This window comes from Sinocyclocheilus rhinocerous, unplaced genomic scaffold (genome assembly GCF_001515625.1).
Source record: "Sinocyclocheilus rhinocerous isolate Xijiao unplaced genomic scaffold, SAMN03320098_v1.1 scaffold2515, whole genome shotgun sequence".
Taxonomy (NCBI): domain Eukaryota; kingdom Metazoa; phylum Chordata; class Actinopteri; order Cypriniformes; family Cyprinidae; genus Sinocyclocheilus; species Sinocyclocheilus rhinocerous.
In genome coordinates, this window is record NW_015637115.1 from 396,923 (window position 1) to 417,084 (window position 20,162).

The 20,162-nt window shown below is 37.2% G+C and overlaps 1 protein-coding gene across 1 annotated transcript in view; it reads left to right on the forward strand.

The window, feature by feature from the left end:
• Window positions 1–20,162, forward strand: part of LOC107748436 (RNA-binding protein 10-like) — a 28,003-nt gene that overhangs the window by 6,103 nt on the left and 1,738 nt on the right. Inside the window, exons 6-21 of the mRNA XM_016563209.1 lie at window positions 2,404–2,477; window positions 5,963–6,049; window positions 6,860–6,920; window positions 7,018–7,176; window positions 8,153–8,313; window positions 8,429–8,526; window positions 8,693–8,780; window positions 10,602–10,794; window positions 10,875–10,951; window positions 11,086–11,173; window positions 11,367–11,458; window positions 14,849–15,025; window positions 15,181–15,354; window positions 15,438–15,500; window positions 16,522–16,698; window positions 17,872–17,937. Of these exons, the coding sequence (XP_016418695.1) occupies window positions 2,404–2,477; window positions 5,963–6,049; window positions 6,860–6,920; window positions 7,018–7,176; window positions 8,153–8,313; window positions 8,429–8,526; window positions 8,693–8,780; window positions 10,602–10,794; window positions 10,875–10,951; window positions 11,086–11,173; window positions 11,367–11,458; window positions 14,849–15,025; window positions 15,181–15,354; window positions 15,438–15,500; window positions 16,522–16,698; window positions 17,872–17,937 (1,835 nt within the window). The remainder of the gene's footprint in view (window positions 1–2,403; window positions 2,478–5,962; window positions 6,050–6,859; window positions 6,921–7,017; window positions 7,177–8,152; window positions 8,314–8,428; window positions 8,527–8,692; window positions 8,781–10,601; window positions 10,795–10,874; window positions 10,952–11,085; window positions 11,174–11,366; window positions 11,459–14,848; window positions 15,026–15,180; window positions 15,355–15,437; window positions 15,501–16,521; window positions 16,699–17,871; window positions 17,938–20,162) is intronic.

Sequence of the window (20,162 nt, forward strand, 5' to 3'; positions counted from 1 at the left end):
CTCAATTGTCCTCAGTGTGAAAAGATGGATCTCAAAATCATGCAGTCTCTGATGGAAAGGGTTCAAATATGCAAAAGATGCTGGAAACCTGAAGAATCTGCAGGACATGGAGGATTTTTCTGAAGAACAGTGCTCAGTTTAACTGTTCAGAACAAACAAGGAAACAACCATCACAAAACAAAAAACAGTAGTGGATCATCCAGGTAATAACACACAGTATTAAGAACCAAGGGTTCCCAAACTTTCGAATGGGGTTATTTTAATAATTTCAGCTATTTTTTTTCTTGTGGACTATATGTAAACATCTCTTATGTAAAATATCTTACTCAGGACAGTACTAAATAAAAAATAACAAAGGGTTCCCTTTCGAATGGGGTTATTTTAATAATTTCAGCTATTTTTTTTCTTGTGGACTATATGTAAACATCTTTTATGTAAAATATCTTACTCAGGACAGTACTAAATAAAAAATAACATGCATTTTCTATGATCTCTCTTATTTTGTTCAAATTATTCACATTTTCACAGATTCTGCAAGGGGTTCCCAAACTTTCGCATGCCACTGTATATCATATGAGATACTGTAAATAAAAGACAAAAACCGTACGGGTCATTTTTTGCCCTCATATATTGAATCTTATGGGCATATAACTGCATTCTCATAGGCTACATCATGCAGTCATTTGTCGTCCTGCATCGTGTTCATCAGCAACTGCATACAAAAAAGACATAAGATGACATATAGGTCTGGGCGGGGCGGGCTGCGTTAATAATTTGATAGCATTATTTTTTTCATAATTAATTACACCAAATGAACATGTTAAATCAACTACTCTAATAGTTACATAACAGAGGACCAGTGACCCCTAAGAGGAAAACACTGTTGCCATATCCTGTGGTGAAAATACTTCTTAAACAGCTTCCATAATGTTGCTAATTACCTGATGTAAACGTCATTGTGTAAATCTTCTGTACGAGTTGCTCTGCGAAACGCTTCCCCCTTCCATACACCTCAAAGAAGGGCAAGATTCTCTTCTTGAATGGCGCTGTTCCCCACACGGTTCCCAAACGGTTGAGGACTTGTATGACAGCATTCCAAGGACTGAAGCTGTTCTAAGGCAAACAGTGTATAGGTCCTTGATACTTATGTATTATCAGGTGTTTCCTTTATTTTTTCCACCCCACTTATGTGTCAGTGGCATGAAAATATTATGGTAGGAGATTAAAGCTCAAGGAAAACTATTGACTTTTAAGGCATGTGGAATAGCTATTGACCACAGTTTAAACATTAGTCAATTTAATTAGAATTAAAATGGTTATGGTTCAAATCTAATGTCTTTCTTTAGTAATTATAGCATTGAAACATCTTATGCTGTGTTTGCAGTAGGGCTGCTTGGAATGCCTATTTCTATGAGCTTAATTTTTAATCCAATGTGAGCAGTTTGGCCAGAGACCTTTGTTTAAACACAGTCCTTTGGCATTTCAGGCCCACAGGTATCAACCTGTACTGTACCAACTGATGTGATTACAGACAAGTTTAAACCTATGATCAAAATGAGATTAGAGGTATTAGAAGTAAAACTTTTATGCACATTTTGTGAATCAGACAGTATCAAAACGTTTAAAAACAAGAATCCATAAAGTTGCATAAGTGTCAGTATAATGTTGTAAGTTTTGTACGTCTCTCTCTCTCTCTCTCTCTCTCTCTCTCTCTCTGTATGTATGAATTAAATTGCTCGCAAGTGACAGTACATTTTTCAAAAAGAAAAAAGTAAATGCTGTTTTTTTTTTTTTTTTTACTTTCTATTCATCAACGAATCCTGAAAAAATGTATCATGATTTCCACCAAAATATTAATCAGCACAACATTGATAATAATAAATGTTTCTTGAGGAGCAAAGCAGCATATAAGAATGATTTCTGAAGGATCATGTGACACTGAAGACTGGAGTAATGATGCTGAAAATTCAGCTTTGCATTCTAAAATGTATAAAAAAAAACATTTTAAATTGTAATATTTTACAAATTCACTGAAGACTTCTTTAATGCGACCCCAAACTTTTGAACGGTAGTGTAGGCTATATGGTTCTCAGATGTTAGGTTTTGTTGGTGAAACATCAGACATTTAATAGTTTTGTGTGTACCCACATTTTCTAATAATGTCTTGTGCAATTAATGGTAAATTAACTGGTGTTAATAGCAGAGGAACAAAAACATCCATCAGTTCTAGCAGTTTAAAGGCAGCAGTGTGATAATACACTGTGCGATAGAATACAGCTATAGCTCTTTCTACCATCTCTCTGTCTCTATCTTTCTCCCTCTCTCTCTCGATATGAAAACACTAACCCCTCACTGCGTTGTTGTTGTTCTGTCATTGTGGCCCGGCGACGGCTGTGTCTCCAGGTCAGAGCAGAGGATTCGCCTTCGTCGAGTTTAATCACTTGCAGGAGGCCAGCCGCTGGATGGAGACCAACCAGGTCACTTCACACTGCACACACACATACACACTACAAGTCCACACGTGTATGGATATAATATACCCTTTACGCCTGGATTCCTTATGATTTCACAGATTTCGCCATCTCTTAAGAATGAGGTCTGTCTGTTGTCTGTCTAGCACAGGTATTTGACACTGCTACTAGTTGGGTATTTTCTGCCCAAATTCAGTATAAATTCAGCAGCGTTCCCCTGAAAGCTCAGTTTGTGTGTGCTGTTATCTCCCCTTTTCAGTCAACTGCTGCAGTATCTCTTGGCAGCCGTAAAATCCTAGTGTGAGATCTGCCCTATATTTTGTGTCTCTCTAGTTGAATCCACATGGCTTTGAAACATGTTCCTAAACAGCATGAGAATTTGGTGTTCCACTAATATATCTTCTGATTAAATTATTAAATTATTACCAGTAAGCCCATAGATCAGCTGACCTGTATACTGAATGTCAGTTTACATGAAAGCTAGGAAGAAGTTAGTAATACTGTGGCAGACATATTTGTTTCTAAAGGTATTTATTATTTTTAAGTACACTTATTACATTCCTGAAGCAAACCTCCTTTGCTGAAGTGCTAGAGAGCATCAGAATAAATTCTGGTCCACACTGCAGCTTATTCTGACCAAGAACCGCCCACTTAGACAGGAAGAGTTTGTTTGACAGTCATGTAAATTGTTCTGATGATGCCCCAATAATAGGTCACGTGGAAGAAAATCGAATGCCTTTGTGTCCTCATACAATTGTACAGAAAACTCTGGAGAAAGCAGAAGAAAACTGTGGACTTCAACCAGAAGTCCTCACAGAATTAATAAGTACTAATTTTTCACATAAAAAAACAATGTGAATTGTAAATGGATATCTACTGCTCTTGCTGCTAATGGCCTTGCAGATTTAGGCCTAATCCAATGATTCGTTCTTCCTTAAAGGGAGAGTTCACCCTTAAAGAAACTCACACAGGTTTGGAACTACTTGAGAGAGGGTAAATGATAACAGAATTTTCATTTCTGGATTAACTATCACTTTAAATGAACTAGCTGACCAATACCTTGTAAACCCCACTTTCTTTCATGCTGTGCACCCTGATTTCTGGTATTTCTGGTCAGCCAGTCAGATTTGGAATTGGCTATTTCAGTCAGTGCTTGCCATTTTTGCGTGTAGCATGATGAAGACGGGTTGTGAATGGACTGTGGGTGGTCTGTAGTCTGAATGGGATTTGAAATGACAAACTTAGATTTACTAGCCCAGATACTGATTTTCACAATGCTGAGAAAATGTTATTTCTATATTGGTTTTGAGTATGATGGGGTGCTATAGCAAATAGATGGACCCGAAGCAATATCTTGGCGTAAATGTTTTCTGTACAGAAGTACAGGCTCATGTTATTTGTCTTTTATATATCAGGCCTCTGAAGTGCTCAAAATCAGGTAATTGGGTAGTTGTTGGTTTTCTTTAAGTATTCAATTACATTAAGGATGTTTTCTTAAAGGGGTCATATGATGCTATTTTAAAGATCATTATTTTGTGTACTTGGTGTAACAGAATATGTTGACATGCTTTAATGTTAAAAAAACACATTATTTTTCAGATACTGTACATTATTGTAGGTCCTCTATGCCCCGCCTCTCTCAAACGCGTCGTTTTCAACAAAGCCCCCTCCTTTGACAAGCACAGTCTGCTCTGATTGGCCAGCTGAACCAGTGCATTGTGATTGGCCGAACACCACAAGCACGCGTCGGAAATGTAACGCCCCTTACCATAATCGCGAGCTTCATCTTTCAAAATAAATGTAAAGACAGTAAATAATGTTGCACCAAGAGCTTGTAACACTCCAAAGAGAAAGGAAAACTTGAAATCGCATCATATGACCCCTTTAAAGGGATAGTTCACCTAAAATGACAATTTGCTGTTAAAGGGTTACTCCACCCCAAAATAAAAATTTTGTCATTAATCACTTACCCCCGTGTCGTTCCAAACCCGTAAAAGCTTCGTTCGTCTTCGGAAAACAATTTAAGATATGTTGGATGAAAACCGGGATCCGCGTCACCGTAGCGCCATTTTGGAGAATATCCACTGAACGCAAACTGCGTATGCTGTTCTGTGTGAGCCGCACCACACGGATACGCTGTTTTCATTCAAATCAAAGCGTAAATACACTTAGAAAACGTATCTGTGTGGTGCGGCTGACACAGACAAGTAGAACCGCATACGCAGTTTGCGTTCAGTGGATATTCTCCAAAATTATTCTACGGTGACGCGGAGGACACAAATTGTTGAATAAAGCCGTTATTTTTGTTTTCTTTGCGTACAAAAAGTATTCTCGTCGCTTCATAACATTCAGATTGAACGACTGATGACAGATGGACTATTCTGACGATGTCTTTCATACTTTTTGGGCCTTGACAGTGTTGTTTACTTGGCAGTCAATGGGACAGTCACAAGCCTTCCAGTTTTCATCCAAAATATCTTAAATTGTGTTTCCGAAGACGAATGAAGCTTTTACGGGTTTGGAACGACATGGGGGTAAGTGATTAATGACAACATTTTCATTTTGGGGTGGAGTAACCCTTTAATTTACTCACCCGCAAGCCATCCAAGGTGTAGGGGACTTTTCTGTTCATTAAAAAAGAAAAGAAGATTTTTAGCTGAAACCGTGGTCACTTTGAGAGTCAAGAAAACATATACAGGCAACACAAAATTAATACCTGTGGTTCCTGACGATATATTGAGGTCTTATGAAGCGAAACAATCGGTCTGTACAAAAAACTGATCATTATTTACAACATTATTATCTGTAATCCAGAGCCTCAGGCAAACTGTGCTGAGTGATGTTTGGTTCACGAACAAATCATTCTTCTGAACTCGTTCTTTTTAGTGATTTCAGCTAAAATCTTCTTTTCTGTTCTACTGAAGAAAAAAAGTCACCTACATCTTAGATGGCCTGAGGGTGAGTACAGTAACAGCAGTTTTCCATTTTTGGGTGAATTATCCATTTAATGCCAGTTTGAAGTACAGCTCTAATGAGGGGATTTGTTAGCGTTTATTTTTAAGCATTGAGATCCTGAAGGATTTATTTCTGGCTCAGGTTCAATAATACACTCAGGTCTTTATTCTCCATGTCCTGTCATCGCTGTATAAGTTTGCTTTTTTGAAACGTCTGTCTGGATGTTTTATTTGTGGCTTAATGTGGGTTTCAGGGTGGGCAGGAGTGAGCTTGACATGTTTGTGTTCCCCTGAATGGGGGAGGTTGAGGCTTCTGGCCGGAGAGAGTGTCTGCACACACTCTCTCACACGCAGGCCGGCGCGTCTTTCTGAGTCCTCTCGAGCTGATGGTGATATCTGTCTTCCTCTCTCTCTTTTATCCAGTCTTCTCCTCTCTTGTGTGAGATGAGGTCTCAAGTGTGCCAATTCCACCCTGAAAATGATATTTACCCTCTTTTATTCTTTTGTCCCCTCTCTTCCTCTGTGTCTCACTTTCAGAGAGTGCTCACTATATTGGGACAGCGAGTATCTATGCACTACAGTGACCCAAAGCCCCGTGCTAATGAAGACTGGCTCTGCAATAAGGTAACTTTCATAACGGTCTTTATTTCGGTTTATTTAGTTGTTGAATAAGTGTGCCTTTAAAAGGTTAGTTCATTTAAAAATGAAAATTCTGTCATCAATTACCGCCATGTTGTTCCAAACCCAATAAGACTTTTGTTCATCTTCGAAATACAAATTAAGATATTTTTATTGAAACCTGAGAGACTTTTGTCCCTAAACTTTCCAAAAGTTCATAAAGACATTTTAAAATATGAATTGAGCAGTTTAATCCAAGTCTTTTGAAGAGACACTTTCAGATTGCATTTGCTTTTATTCACATATAAACATTAATTAATACATATACATAGAGCTCAGCTGTTTATTGTATTTACAAAATTAAATATTACAGGTATATTGATATCATAATAATAGACCAAGTGAAAAAAAACATGCAAGTAATGGTGCAGTTTTTGATGCATTGATCAGCGTTTACATGTGAAAACCAAAGTAATTGTGTCTCTTCAAAAGACTTGGATTAAACTGCTCGATTCATATGGATTACTTTTACGATGTCTTTATAAACTTTTTGAAGCATCAAAGTTTTGATGGAATTGAGATTAAATGGAGGGACAAGAAAATATCTACATCTTTATTAATCTTTATTGAATCTTTATGGATCTTTATTAAAATATCTTGAATTTTGTTTAAAAGATAAAAAAAAAAAAACTACGAGTTAGGAGTGACATAAGGGTGAATAACTGATGACAGAATTTTCATTTTGTGTGAACTTTCCCTTTTAGTAAACAAAATGTTCTCTCTTGTTTCTTCCCAAACATCTGTTTTGATTCACAGTGTGGAGTGCAGAACTTCAAACGAAGAGAAAAGTGTTTCAAATGTACAGTTCCCAAATCAGGTGTGAATTCAAAGGAATTTGTTGCAGTTATTTGTGACGGCATGGTAAAAACATGAATATAAATGTAAATCCTTGTGCATATGGCTCTTTATTTCAGAGGCTGAGTTGAAACTGCCTCTGGTGCCAAAGAGTTTACCTCTGGGGCAGTTAAAGGACTCAGCTCAGGGTTTACTGCCCCTTCCTGCCATATACCAGACAGCAGCTCCACTTCTCAGCTTAAGTTCCTCATCTCAGGCTGCGGAGATGGCCAATGACAGTAAGTCATACACGCATCTAAAGGCATAGTTCACCCAAAAATTTTAATTGGCTGCTAATTTACTTTTCCTCTGGCCATCCAAGATGTAGATGACTTTTTTTTTTCTTCAGTAGAACAGTAAAGAAGTTTTTTTTTTTCATGATGGTGTATCAGGCAACGCAAAATTAGTACCTGTGGCTCCTGACGATATATTGAGGTCTTATGAAGTGAAATGATCGGTCTGTGCAAGAACATTATTTACAGCATTATTACCTGTAATCCAGAGCCTCAGGCAAACGGTCCGGAGTGATGTTCGGTTTGTGAATGAATCATTCTTTTGAGCCATTTCTTTTTGGTGAACTATTTGTGCCAGTTCACCCAATCGGACTGAAACTTCTGAAACCGTTTGTGGCTTGAGCAGCACAGATCTACAAGTTACTCAATCAAAACTCACTTTCAGACGCCTAACAATCACTCCGACTCGAAATGAGCCAAAATACCAGCGCATATGATCCTATGATGCTGGTTTTTGCTTTAGACATGCAAAACATTTGCATGACACATCATTATTGGGTGCTTTGGGTATATGTGCCATCATTGCGTGATTATGTAAATGAACTGGTGAATCAGTTTTTTTAACCAGTTCATTGAACCGAAATAACCAGTTCGCAGAAAAAGACTCGTATTTCCCTGTTGCCTGAGGCGCTGGATTACAGTTGTAAATAATGTTCAGTTTCTTGCACAGATCGTTTCGCTTTTATCAGACCTCAATATATCGTCAGAAGCCACGGGTATTAATTTAGTGTTGACTCGTATGCTTTTTTTGACTCTCAAAGTGACGGTAGCCATTGACTTTCATTTTATGAATCACCAAGGACCACAGCTTTCAGTAAAAATCTTCTTTTACTGTTCTACTGAAGAGAAAAAGTCCCCTACATATTGGATGGACTTTCATTCTGGAGTAAGATAACTTCATTCACATCTATTCTCTCTTCAGCTCTGATACTGAGGAATCTGGGACCCCATACGACGCTGGAGGCCATTTTGTCAGCTCTGGCCCCGTTTGCTACTCTCTCACCTTCAAATGTACGGCTCATCAAAGACAAACAGACACAGCTCAACCGAGGGTTTGCTTTCCTGCAGCTCACTACTATTGTGGTAAGACAACGACAGTACTTGTAAATGGCATCTGCTTTTTCTGTTAGGGCTGTATCGCGACTACAAAACATGTGTAAGACTAACACAAACAGGTATTACATTGTGTGTGTTTCAGGAGGCGTCACAGCTGCTTCAGATCCTCCATTCCCTGCAGCCTCCTCTCTCTATCGATGGAAAGCTCATCTCTGTGGAGTTTGCCAAGGGCTCCAAACGGTACGAGTTCATGCTGTTCTTATACTGATCCTGCAGCGTTACGCTGACCTCATAGTTGTGTAATAGGAAAAGGAGAATGCTGTTAAGCCACACATGTGAGAGAATGTTTACAGAACTGTAGTAATGCTTTACATTGAGTTTTATGAGTTCTCTCTCTGTCTCTCAGTGATGTTTTTCTGACAGATGGCAATCGGGTGAGTGTGGCGACAGTAGCGAGTACAGCTATAGCTGCAGCTCAGTGGGCCGTCACTCAGGTACCCACAGCACAGGCTAACTAGGCTTGATTAACAACATGAAGACTCATATGTAGGAAATAATTAACTGTAAGCTGTTGAATGAACATGCACACAAGGTGTAAATGCAGCTGTGTTGCAAAGCAGAGTGAATCAATGTCAGTTATTCTGCTTATGCCACAGTTAGCACATGTACGTTTGTCTATCTCAAGAAAAATGGCAGGTTTTTAGACTATCGCTGTTACCATTTACAAACGTACAAACCAACTGGGAAAAAATCTGTAATATGTAACTAATGTTATACTGAAACCATTGGAGTTATTTAATCTCAACCAATCAGAAAAACGGACTATGTTTGTTAAATATTTCCACAATACTACCCATTTCAAGTAGTGATTCACTGAAATGATTTCAAAAGAAGCACAGAAATTAAAGTTTTCATTTAGCCAAAATCTGAAAATGAAAATAAATTGTATTTAATAATCAATTCATTAATTTAATAATCAACTGAGTTGTATATAATCATTTAAATTGCACATAAGGCAGTTTTTATATCAACTTTTTAATTATATAATTGTGACCCTCGACCACAAAACCAGTCTTAAGTCGCTGGGGTATATTTGTAGCAATAGCCAACAATACATTGCATGGGTCAAAATTATAGATTTTTCTTTTATGCCAAAAATCATTAGGATATTAAGTAAAGATCAATTTCCTACTGTAAATATATTAAAACTTAATTTTTGATTAGTAATATGCATTGCTAAGAACTTCATTTGGACAACTTTAAAGGTGATTTTCTGAATGTTTAGATTTTTTTGCACCCTCAGATTCCAGATTTTCAAATAGTTATGTCTTGGCCAAATAATGTCCTATCATAACAAACCATACATCAATGGAAAGCTGATTTATTCAGTTTTCAGATGTGTATAAATCTCAATCTCGAAAAATTGACCCTTATGACTGGTTTTGTGGTCCAGGGTCACAATTGTTTCTACACAAATTCATTGTTGAAATATAAACATTTTAAAGGTGGCTGTAATTAAAACTTGTCATGACAGATTTATTCAACATACATTAAACAGTGAAGACAACAGGTAAAGTAAAAATATAGTGAAAATATAAAATACTGCTTTCTAGAGTTAATTTTCTACGTGACTATTGAGTTTATGAGCATTGAATGGCTTTTCTGAGGTTGATGTAATGATGTTACGTGACATTGGTTACACAATGTTTCATTGACGTCTTTCTCGGTTGATGATACATTGAGCGATTACATAAAACACATTAGAGACATTTACTGTTTGAATTCCTTTCGAAAATTGACAATTGGCAAAGCTTATTTTGCTTATTATTAGCTTATTATTTCATCAGCTGAAATCAGCATAGACTGTAATATCACAGTTCATCAAAATGAATGTCTTGTCAGCTCAGACCTAGTGTCCACACTGCTGACATGTTTACCTGTTCTAGTTTATCCAAGTTGTGTGCATGAAATAGACACTAATGCAACATCAGAGAAGCACTAATTAAACATCACCATTCTGGTCAATGATTTTGGCCCTCCTAAACAGTTCAGGCAAAACCAAAAAATCAGTTTTGGCCAAATATTTTTGATTGCAGAAATTTCGGTGCATCACTACTTTCAACATTACATATATTGATAATTAAAAAATCTTAAATTAGTCTGTTTTTAGATAGATTTTTTTTTTTTTTTATAACAAATGAACCTCTAACAGATTTCAGCTTCAGACTTTTGCCAAACATATTGTCTAACACTCAATGTTGAGATGTGAATTCCTGCTTCAACACATGCTTTCAAATATGTGGTTATTGTTCCAGACGGCCCAGTTCTCTGCAGCGGCTCAGAGCGGTGATATCAGTGTGCACCAGCAGGGGGCAGCAGCAGCTTTGTTTGGGCAGGAGGCCTTGCAGGTTGTCAGTGCAGAGGCGCAAGCCTTTAAAGAGCCAGTGCCTGCTGTACTGACTAGCCACACAACATTAGGTGCTCCTGGTGGAGGAAGAGTCTCTACAGGTATAATCACAGCTCACTTACATCTGCTGTCAGCCACGAGTCTTGTATTGGAGTAAGTGTGAGTGTGTATTTGATCACAGGAGAAGCAGGTGCTACCTCCATATTGGCATCCCAGACTCAGCTTGTCGCCACGACAACCTTCAAACAGGCCAGTCAGGTAGAGTTCTGTTTTTCCTGCTCATTCATAAGGTGATTTACTGTGTTGCTGTTAAAGTTCCGTGAATAATTTTTTGCTTTTCTGAAGCACTAATTGTCTTTCTTTACACTGTCTATGCGTGTGTCTATTCAAAGGCCCCGGTGGAAATCATCGGGAAACCTCAGCCTGCTACCCTGAACCAGCCTGCTACACCTGGAACCGCTCTGGAGTGCCAGCAGTACCGTAAGCACACCATGCTCAAAGCATGAAAATCACATGATAGTTCATGACCAATTAATGCAGAAAGCCAATTCCAATGGGTTCACACTCTTTTTCTTGACACTGATTTTATAGTTATTTTAGCTGACCTAATGATTTCCTGTGCATGTTCAGTTTCATATGAATGAGGTGCAGTTGTATTTCCTCTTTCCTGCAGCGGATCCTGACGTCTCCACGTACCAGTATGATGAGAGCTCTGGCTATTACTATGACTCTCTTACAGGCCTCTACTACGACCCAAATTCACAGGTAATGAAGGCATCACGTCACCAGAAGAGTTAATGCAGGGTTACTCAAATCTGGCTCTGGAAGGCCACTGTCCTTCAGAGTTCATCTCCAACCCTTACACAGTTGAACACACCTGAACCAGAGATTGTCTTATTATTGGGAGATGCAAGAGTCTGTGCTACTTATCACTGGAAAAAGCGTAACAGCTGACTTGGATCACGTGAGACACCTCAGCCAATCAGCAAATCTTGAAGCCATAGAATATTTTTCTGTATTTGCCCGTTTTAAAATGTGCTCATGTGCGAAGTGCAGTGCAATGCCAACTGAGGTGGAAAACGTTTGCTGCCAAGAAATAGAACGGATAATAATGGTGTCGTGAAATGCATTCATGTATATAACTTAGGTCAAATTATATTTGTGTAAGACTTGATATGATAGCATACCATTCTAAATGAATGAAGCACATTGATGCGCGTGCTCTTGCTCTTGCTCTGGTTGATGTGCGCCCATTCAAGAAATCCCACCCTTTATGAAGTCATACAAGGCCATTTTTGAAAAAAACTTTCCAAAACTTATATGAACCCTGAAGGAGTGTATTTGGCACAGAAATACTCCTTCATACGTCCAACTCGTTTTTTGAGACTGAAGTGAGAAAGCATGAAAAAGCATTAGACCTCCCCCTTAAAAGGTGTTATATCATCATAAGCAGCAATATGATGCAGCAAGTAATTACATTTCAACTTTATATCTTGAAACTTGTAAGTCATAGAAAGAACATAATTTTATTTTCATTAAACAACATACAATATAATACAATTTTAAGTTATTCATGTCCTTTATTCATTAAAATGCATTATATCTAGTGCTTGAAGTGGGCTGGTACGCACCGGTACGCAGTACCGGCACTTTTATATTTTAGCCTTTAGAGTACCTGCACTTTTTTGTGCGTACCGGCACTTCTGACATGTTGCCGGTACTCAGAGTAAAAGCGTCAGGGTCTGGGTGATTATATGATCCCATATATGATTAGAAAGGACACTATATAAATCACACTACCCAGGCGGGATCACCTCTCATCTCGACCAATCACGTGAATGAATGCAAGCGGAGTGTGTGGGGCGCGAGAGCATGTCAGGGGAGGCGCGCAGAGTAGTAGAATAATAATTAATTATTATTTACAAATTTGAATAAGTACTTTATAACGAAAATAATATCTTAAAATGAAAAGAAGCAGGCTTTTGCGATCACATCATTTTAAACCGGTAAACTCCGGGAAAGTCCAAAGATCCAGTAAACGAATTCAAACAGTAAGTTCAAAACTGCACTAATGCAGAGAAAACACGGTCGATTTCATCAGCGATTGCGGATAGAATAGTGACTTACGTCCAGATGTCAGTAAAATTATTCTTTTCAGGGTGTATTTGGCTTAAAATCAAGAGTGTTTTATAATGAATGCTGAATATGCGGTGGTCAGAGGTTTAGCGATTCTGAATGGATCCGTATAGTAGTAAAGGCAGGCGATTTAGTGGTCTTTGGCGTCTCCCTGTGGTCCTGTTTGGTATCGCAGCTTGACTTGTGCTAATTTGTATTGAAAACTTTTATTTAATTATTGATTGATTGATTGTGGCACTATACATAGTACCGTGCTGTACCATGCAGTGGAAAAGCGCCATTTGGTTCCACTTCAAGCACTGGTTATATCAACATAGGGCACATGGCAGTCAGTCCTTACAATTCAAGTCAAATTTCAGGTAAAACCTGAAAACCAGAGAAAGAAAACATTGATATGTTAGACACAATATTACACAACATCTATTATTAAATAGTAATGCGACACATATTTGCTGGTAATAATGCCGTAAATGAGTCCTACCTGTGGTGACATTCCCTACTCTGCCTTCTCTTAAAAAAATTTTGATTTGTGAAATGATAAGCTATTTGCTCGAAGCATGTTTTTGCTTTTTGTTTTGTTTTTATTGTTACCTTATTTTATGGTGTTTGATTTTCATTTATTTTGTGTTTCGGATATGGCTTAATCTTATGGCTATTTGCTCACAAAAGCTGTTTATTCAGCGTAGTGAAGCCTCTCCTCCATTGACATCCATTCAGAAAAACAGCCTCTGGTCTCCTTCCCTCAACACCTCCAAAGCCACAGCATTAGCATTAGCCATTATGCTTTTTTGGCTCGCAGGCTTGTCATCTAATGACTTTGCCTGAATCAGTCAAGGTCTTCGGGATTAGCAGAAACTTCCAGGCAGGTGTGTTGGAGCTGAATTCTGCTGGACATTGACCCTTCAGGAGCAGGATTTAACTCAAGGTTCCTCAAATCCAGCTCTGAAGGACCACTGTGCTGAGGAGTTTTGTAACTCTGAAGACCTTAAATAGCTTGCTCAGGAGTCTTTGATTGGTTTTAACGTATTTGCCTGGAAGTTTCTGGTAATCCCGAAGACCTTGAATAGCTGGTTAAGGTGTGTTTAATTGGGGTTGGAGCTAAAGCCTGCCGGACAGTGACTTAATGAGCAGCTAATTACAGCTTCTTATACAAGCATACTGATACTGATAATGTCGCTGTTTGTTTTTGTGAGCGGTGGTCAGAGGTTTAACGATTCTGAATGGATCCGTATAGTAGTAAAGGCAGGCGATTTAGTGGTCTTTGGCGTCTCCCTGTGGTCCTGTTTGGTATCGCAGCTTGACTTGTGCTAATTTGTATTGAAAACTTTTATCTAATTATTGATTGATTGCTTGTGGCAGTATAAATACATTGTGAATTATTAAGAAGTACTTATTTATTTAATATAAATAAATAAATAAGGTTTGATTTTCATTTATTTTGTGTTTCGGATATGGCTTAATCTTATGGCTATTTGCTCACAAAAGCTGTTTATTCAGCGTAGTGAAGCCTCTCCTCCATTGACATCCATTCAGAAAAACAGCCTCTGGTCTCCTTCCCTCAACACCTCCAAAGCCACAGCATTAGCATTAGCCATTATGCTTTTTTGGCTCGCAGGCTTGTCATCTAATGACTTTGCCTGAATCAGTCAAGGTCTTCGGGATTAGCAGAAACTTCCAGGCAGGTGTGTTGGAGCTGAATTCTGCTGGACATTGACCCTTCAGGAGCAGGATTTAACTCAAGGTTCCTCAAATCCAGCTCTGAAGGACCACTGTGCTGAGGAGTTTTGTAACTCTGAAGACCTTAAATAGCTTGCTCAGGAGTCTTTGATTGGTTTTAACGTATTTGCCTGGAAGTTTCTGGTAATCCCGAAGACCTTGAATAGCTGGTTAAGGTGTGTTTAATTGGGGTTGGAGCTAAAGCCTGCCGGACAGTGACTTAATGAGCAGCTAATTACAGCTTCTTATACAAGCATACTGATACTGATAATGTCGCTGTTTGTTTTTGTGATGTTCTTCTAGTACTACTTTAATCCCCATACACAGCAGTACATGTACTGGGATGGGGAAAGACACACGTATGTTCCTGCCTCGTCACAGTCGTCCGATGACGCCACAGGAGCGACCTCTGACCCTACAGGTGCTCCCAACAGCAGCAAGGACAAGAAGGACAAGCCCAAGAATAAGACCGCACAGCAGGTACACCCTCAGACTGCGGCAGAAATCAGAAAGACTCACTGCTTGTGAATTATTTTGCACGTTCAGGTGTACTGATGTGTCTCGGAGGGTGAATTTTTGAAGGGACGTCATTTAAATTGAGTATCTCTTCCTGCTGTACCTGTACGTTTCTACAGATTGCCAAAGACATGGAGCGGTGGGCCAAAAGTCTGAATAGGCAGAAGGAGAATGGGCGAGGATCCTCCTCTTCCTCGCTGAGCACAAACGCTCGACTGATGGTACAGGGGAGACCCGATGACAGGCGGGAATCTGCCAGTGCTGATGCAGGCTACGCTGTCCTGGAGATGAAGGTTGGGTTTTTACACGTCTGACTGATGCCCTACTCTTAAAATGCCACCCTTTTCATTGGTCTGATGTTTTTTTTTTTTCACAGGGTGCCTTGCTGGAGAGACCTCAGATTCTGATGGAACAGATCAAACATCCAGAAGAAAGAGAAGTGTGTTTTGCTTTTACTTGTATTTTCCTTTTTTTCACTTTTGTTTTGTTTTGTTTTCATTGTTATGTTATGGTGTTTGGTTTTTGTTTTATTTTGTTTCATATTTTTATTGTTTTGATATGCTGCATTATGGTTTTTATTTTTTTAAATTTTGATTGGCTTTTTGTCCTTTATTATTTTAAGTTTTTAACATATACAAAGCATGGAATTTGAACAGAGCAACATCAGGTTCTGATGGAACAGATCACACATCCAGAAGAAAGAGAAGCGTATTTTTGCTTTTTGTTTTGTTTTTATTGTTACCTTATTTTATGGTGTTTGATTTTTCATTTATTTTGGATTTTCGGATATGGCTTAATAATTATTTTTATTTTGTTTGTTTTGTTTTGCTGTTTTTATATATATATACAGTGGGTACGGAAAGTATTTTTAACATGCAAAGCAAATAACATAAAGAGAGCAACGTCAGGTACTGATGGAACAGATCAAACATCCAAGAGAAAAACAAGTTTTTGTTTTTTGTTTTGGTTTTATTATTACCCAATGACATGGTTTTTGGTTTTACAGTGAGTATAGAAAAGAATCAGTCCCCTTTAAAATAATCACATTTTGTTGCTCTGCAGCCCGAAATGAAGACACACAGTTTTTGTTTTATCCAGCTGTATTTACTCAGTGCATCTTATAACATCCAAGTGAAAGATATAATACCAGCATGTCAGGAAAAAATAAAATAATAAAATAAACCGAATCACCGAGTTAGAAAAAGGATCACCCCCTCCTAAAAATGACTTGTAAACTCAATCAGGTGTAGCTCATCATCGCAAAGCATAGACATGGCTTTGTTTTTTACTTGTATTTAATTTTTTGACTTGTTTGAGTTTGTCTCATTTTATTTTGTGCGTTTACCATGGCACTCACCACTTGCATCTTTCGTGTTGTACCCTGTTAAACCTTGCCTATTATTGGCACTGCTGTGTTTTAAAAACCTATTTTTCTGTCTGCTGGTCATGTCTCTCAGCAGAGTCCTCCTCAGGGTCTGGTGGCAGGCTACAGTGGAGAGACCGACAGTGAGGAGGAGGCCGGAGAGCGAGAGGAGAGACTGACAGACTGGTCGAAACTGGCCTGTCTGCTGTGCAGGAGACAGTTCCCCAGTAAAGAGGCTCTGATCAGACATCAGCAGCTCTCTGAGCTACACCGAGTGAGTCATGCACGTCATAGGATGCCTTGAGATCTGCCAGCTTGAGCCATGCCACTTCTGATTGCTCTTATAGACCTTATTCAGAGCAGTGCCATGACCGGTATGAAAACGAGGCTGTGAGGGATAGACTTGCCGAGCTTTCAATGGTATCCGCTGTAAAAAGTTGTATACAGTCCCTAGATCACTTATAATTTTCCACAGCTCATGTTGTCTGGAGTTCTTTGTCTATTAATTTTCTGGAAAGATATTTTGGCAGTTTCATCAGCAAAACAATCCATAAACATATTTAATAACCCACTAAAGAGATGTATGTCTTTCTCTCACAGCCTTGCTTTCATTCCCATTAAAAATCAAAGATGTTGCTGCTGTGAACAAGGTCTATTGAGACGTAATTTAAAAAAAAAATTTTAATAAATAAATAAATATATTACCAGTAATGAGTGTTATTACTGTTAACTAAAACAAAATCTATTAAAAACCTTAATTAAAGATGAAATATAATTAAATAAAAATATTAGATGACATCATTAGAAGAAAAATTACAAAACTAAACCTGAAATAAAAATGAATGGAAATATAACGCTGTAATTTAATTTAGTTTAATTTTGTATTTTGTTTCATCTTACTTTACATTCTTTACAATGTTTTTTTACATTATGGCTTTTTGTTTTTTTATATTTTAAGTTTTTAACATTTATATACAAAGCAATAAATATAAGCAGAGCAACAATAATGGCAAAATAAATAAAGAATCAATAAAACAAAGACCAAAAAAGTATTTAAAGGGGTCATATGATGCTGCTAAAAAGAACATTATTTTGTGTATTTGGTGTAATATTCACCAAGCTGAAGGCACCCGAACAACACTTGTATCAGATTATTGTTCACACACATTTTTGTCTCATTTTGGTTTGGGAATTGTTTGAGATAAAAATAATAATTCAGGCTGCAATAACTAACCGTGGTACTTTGAATGTCAAATGAAATGAACAGAATAATACATTAGATTGATAATGAAATGAACAGAATAATACATTAGATTGATAATGAAATGAACAGAATAATACATTAGATTGATAATGAAATGAACAGAATAATACATTAGATTGATAATGAAATGAACAGAATAATACATTAGATTGATATTTTTGATCTTTGTTCATCCATGTGCAGCAAAATCTGGAGCAGAGGAGAACCAGACAGAGCCAGACAGAGACACAAGAGAGATCAGAAACCGAGGTAAATACTACTGTCACCTTCTTCTGAAACCCATGATTACATCCCATCGAGTTCCTCTGACAGAATCAGGAGTGTCTAACTACCTTTTACAAAAAACTGTTTCCACTGATTTTTCTCTATAATTCATTTTGTCACTTTTGAAGTATTGACCTCTGGGTGGCGCTCTTCATTTTAGCTGAAATACAGAGACCGGGCCGCAGAAAGGAGAGAAAAAGGGGCCGTCCCACTAAATATTTGTGTGTGTGTTACTTTTTGGGATTCAGGTTGATTTAAAGAAAAACCCTCAGGACCCTGAGAAATACGAAAAAGCTACTATTGATAGCACAGTTACTGTAAATATGATCCAACTATGTTACATTCTTGTACTTTATCCCATTGTCAGCTTCCCGGAAAGCAATTTGAAAACATTTGTAGATGGCATGATTTTATGTGAAGCATTTTGCGTTTCTGGGAAGCTGTGAAAATGATGTCAGGATGGAAAACTTGGATAATTCAGAAACTATTTCGTGTAGTTTCTTACAACTTTGATTACATCCCATCGAGTTCCTCTGACAGAATCAGGAGTGTCTAACTACCTTTTACAAAAAACTGTTTCCACTGATTTTTCTCTATAATTCATTTTGTCACTTTTGAAGTATTGACCTCTGGGTGGCGCTCTTCATTTTAGCTGAAATACAGAGACCGGGCCGCAGAAAGGAGAGAAAAAGGGGCCGTCCCACAAGCACCAGATCAGGATGGAAAACTTGGATAATTCAGAAACTATTTCGTGTAGTTTCTTACAACTTTGAATACATCTTTGTGTCCCTTTAAGTATGATTTGAATGACAGCCATCATGGGCCCTGAGATAAAGCTTTGCTTGTAAGTGTGCTATGCATTTGCATGTCTTGTATGACATGACGGTCTATGCAGAAATGACAGACAGCAGCTGTCTGTGTTGACTTGCACAGTAGATTAGACTTTTGTGATTATCTTGACGAAAAGGCACAGCAGATGATTATTGTTTACCTATATGAATTTTTATTAACCTGATTTGCCGTGTATATGTATCATATTAGACTATATAAGCTGTATAAAATTAAATAAGCTAGTGTACAGTTTTTTTTTTTGTGAATTTCAGGTGGACAGAGTGAATTTGTGAGTTTGTGTATGTCCTTATGAGCACTAAGTGCCATTATGTTTTTTGTTGTTGTTGTTTATGCATATATATATATATATATATATATATATATATGAAATCCTGTAAATGATTTTCAAATTCTAATTTTGTTTAAATGGCATCAGAAAAGGCTGAAAACCCATTTTTTTGATAAATTTGTTTCTAAAAAAAAAATGGTTGCTAATGAAAAATACTGCATACCGTATGAATATTAAGAATGAAATTTTGAAATCTGAGAAATGTACATATATGTCTCAATACAGTACACAAAACCTCAATACACAAAACCTGTCAAGAACATGTCTGGGTCTTATTTACCCCAAATCAAAATTAAATCTGATTTAATTTACTGATTTATTAAATTGTATTTAATTATACAAAAAGATTGAGTTTATTTTTAGGTTGATTAAGAGTTTTCATATTGTATTGTGACATTATTTTCATTCCAGTTAAGCATTTTATGTGTAAAAAAAAAAAAAGATGTTACAGTCCATAACAATATAATATTTTTTGCAAAAAGTGTCTTAAATAGCTGAAAATCATGATTTATGAAATCCTGTAAATGATTTTCAAATTCTAATTTTGTTTAAATGGCATCAGAAAAGGCTGAAAACCCATTTTTTTGATAAATTTGTTTCTAAAAAAAAAATGGTTGCTAATGAAAAATACTGCATACCGTATGAATATTAAGAATGAAATTTTGAAATCTGAGAAATGTACATATATGTCTCAATACAGTACACAAAACCTCAATACACAAAACCTGTTAAGAACATGTCTGGGTCTTATTTACCCCAAATCAAAATTAAATCTGATTAATTTACTGATTTATTAAATTGTATTTAATTATACAAAAAGATTGAGTTTATTTTTAGGTTGATTAAGAGTTTTCATATTGTATTGTGACATTATTTTCATTCCAGTTAAGCATTTTATGTGTAAAAAAAAAAAAAGATGTTACAGTCCATAACAATATAATATTTTTTGCAAAAAGTGTCTTAAATAGCTGAAAATCATGATTTCTTGTTGTCCGAATTAGTCAGTGCATTTTTTCCATCATGTATCATT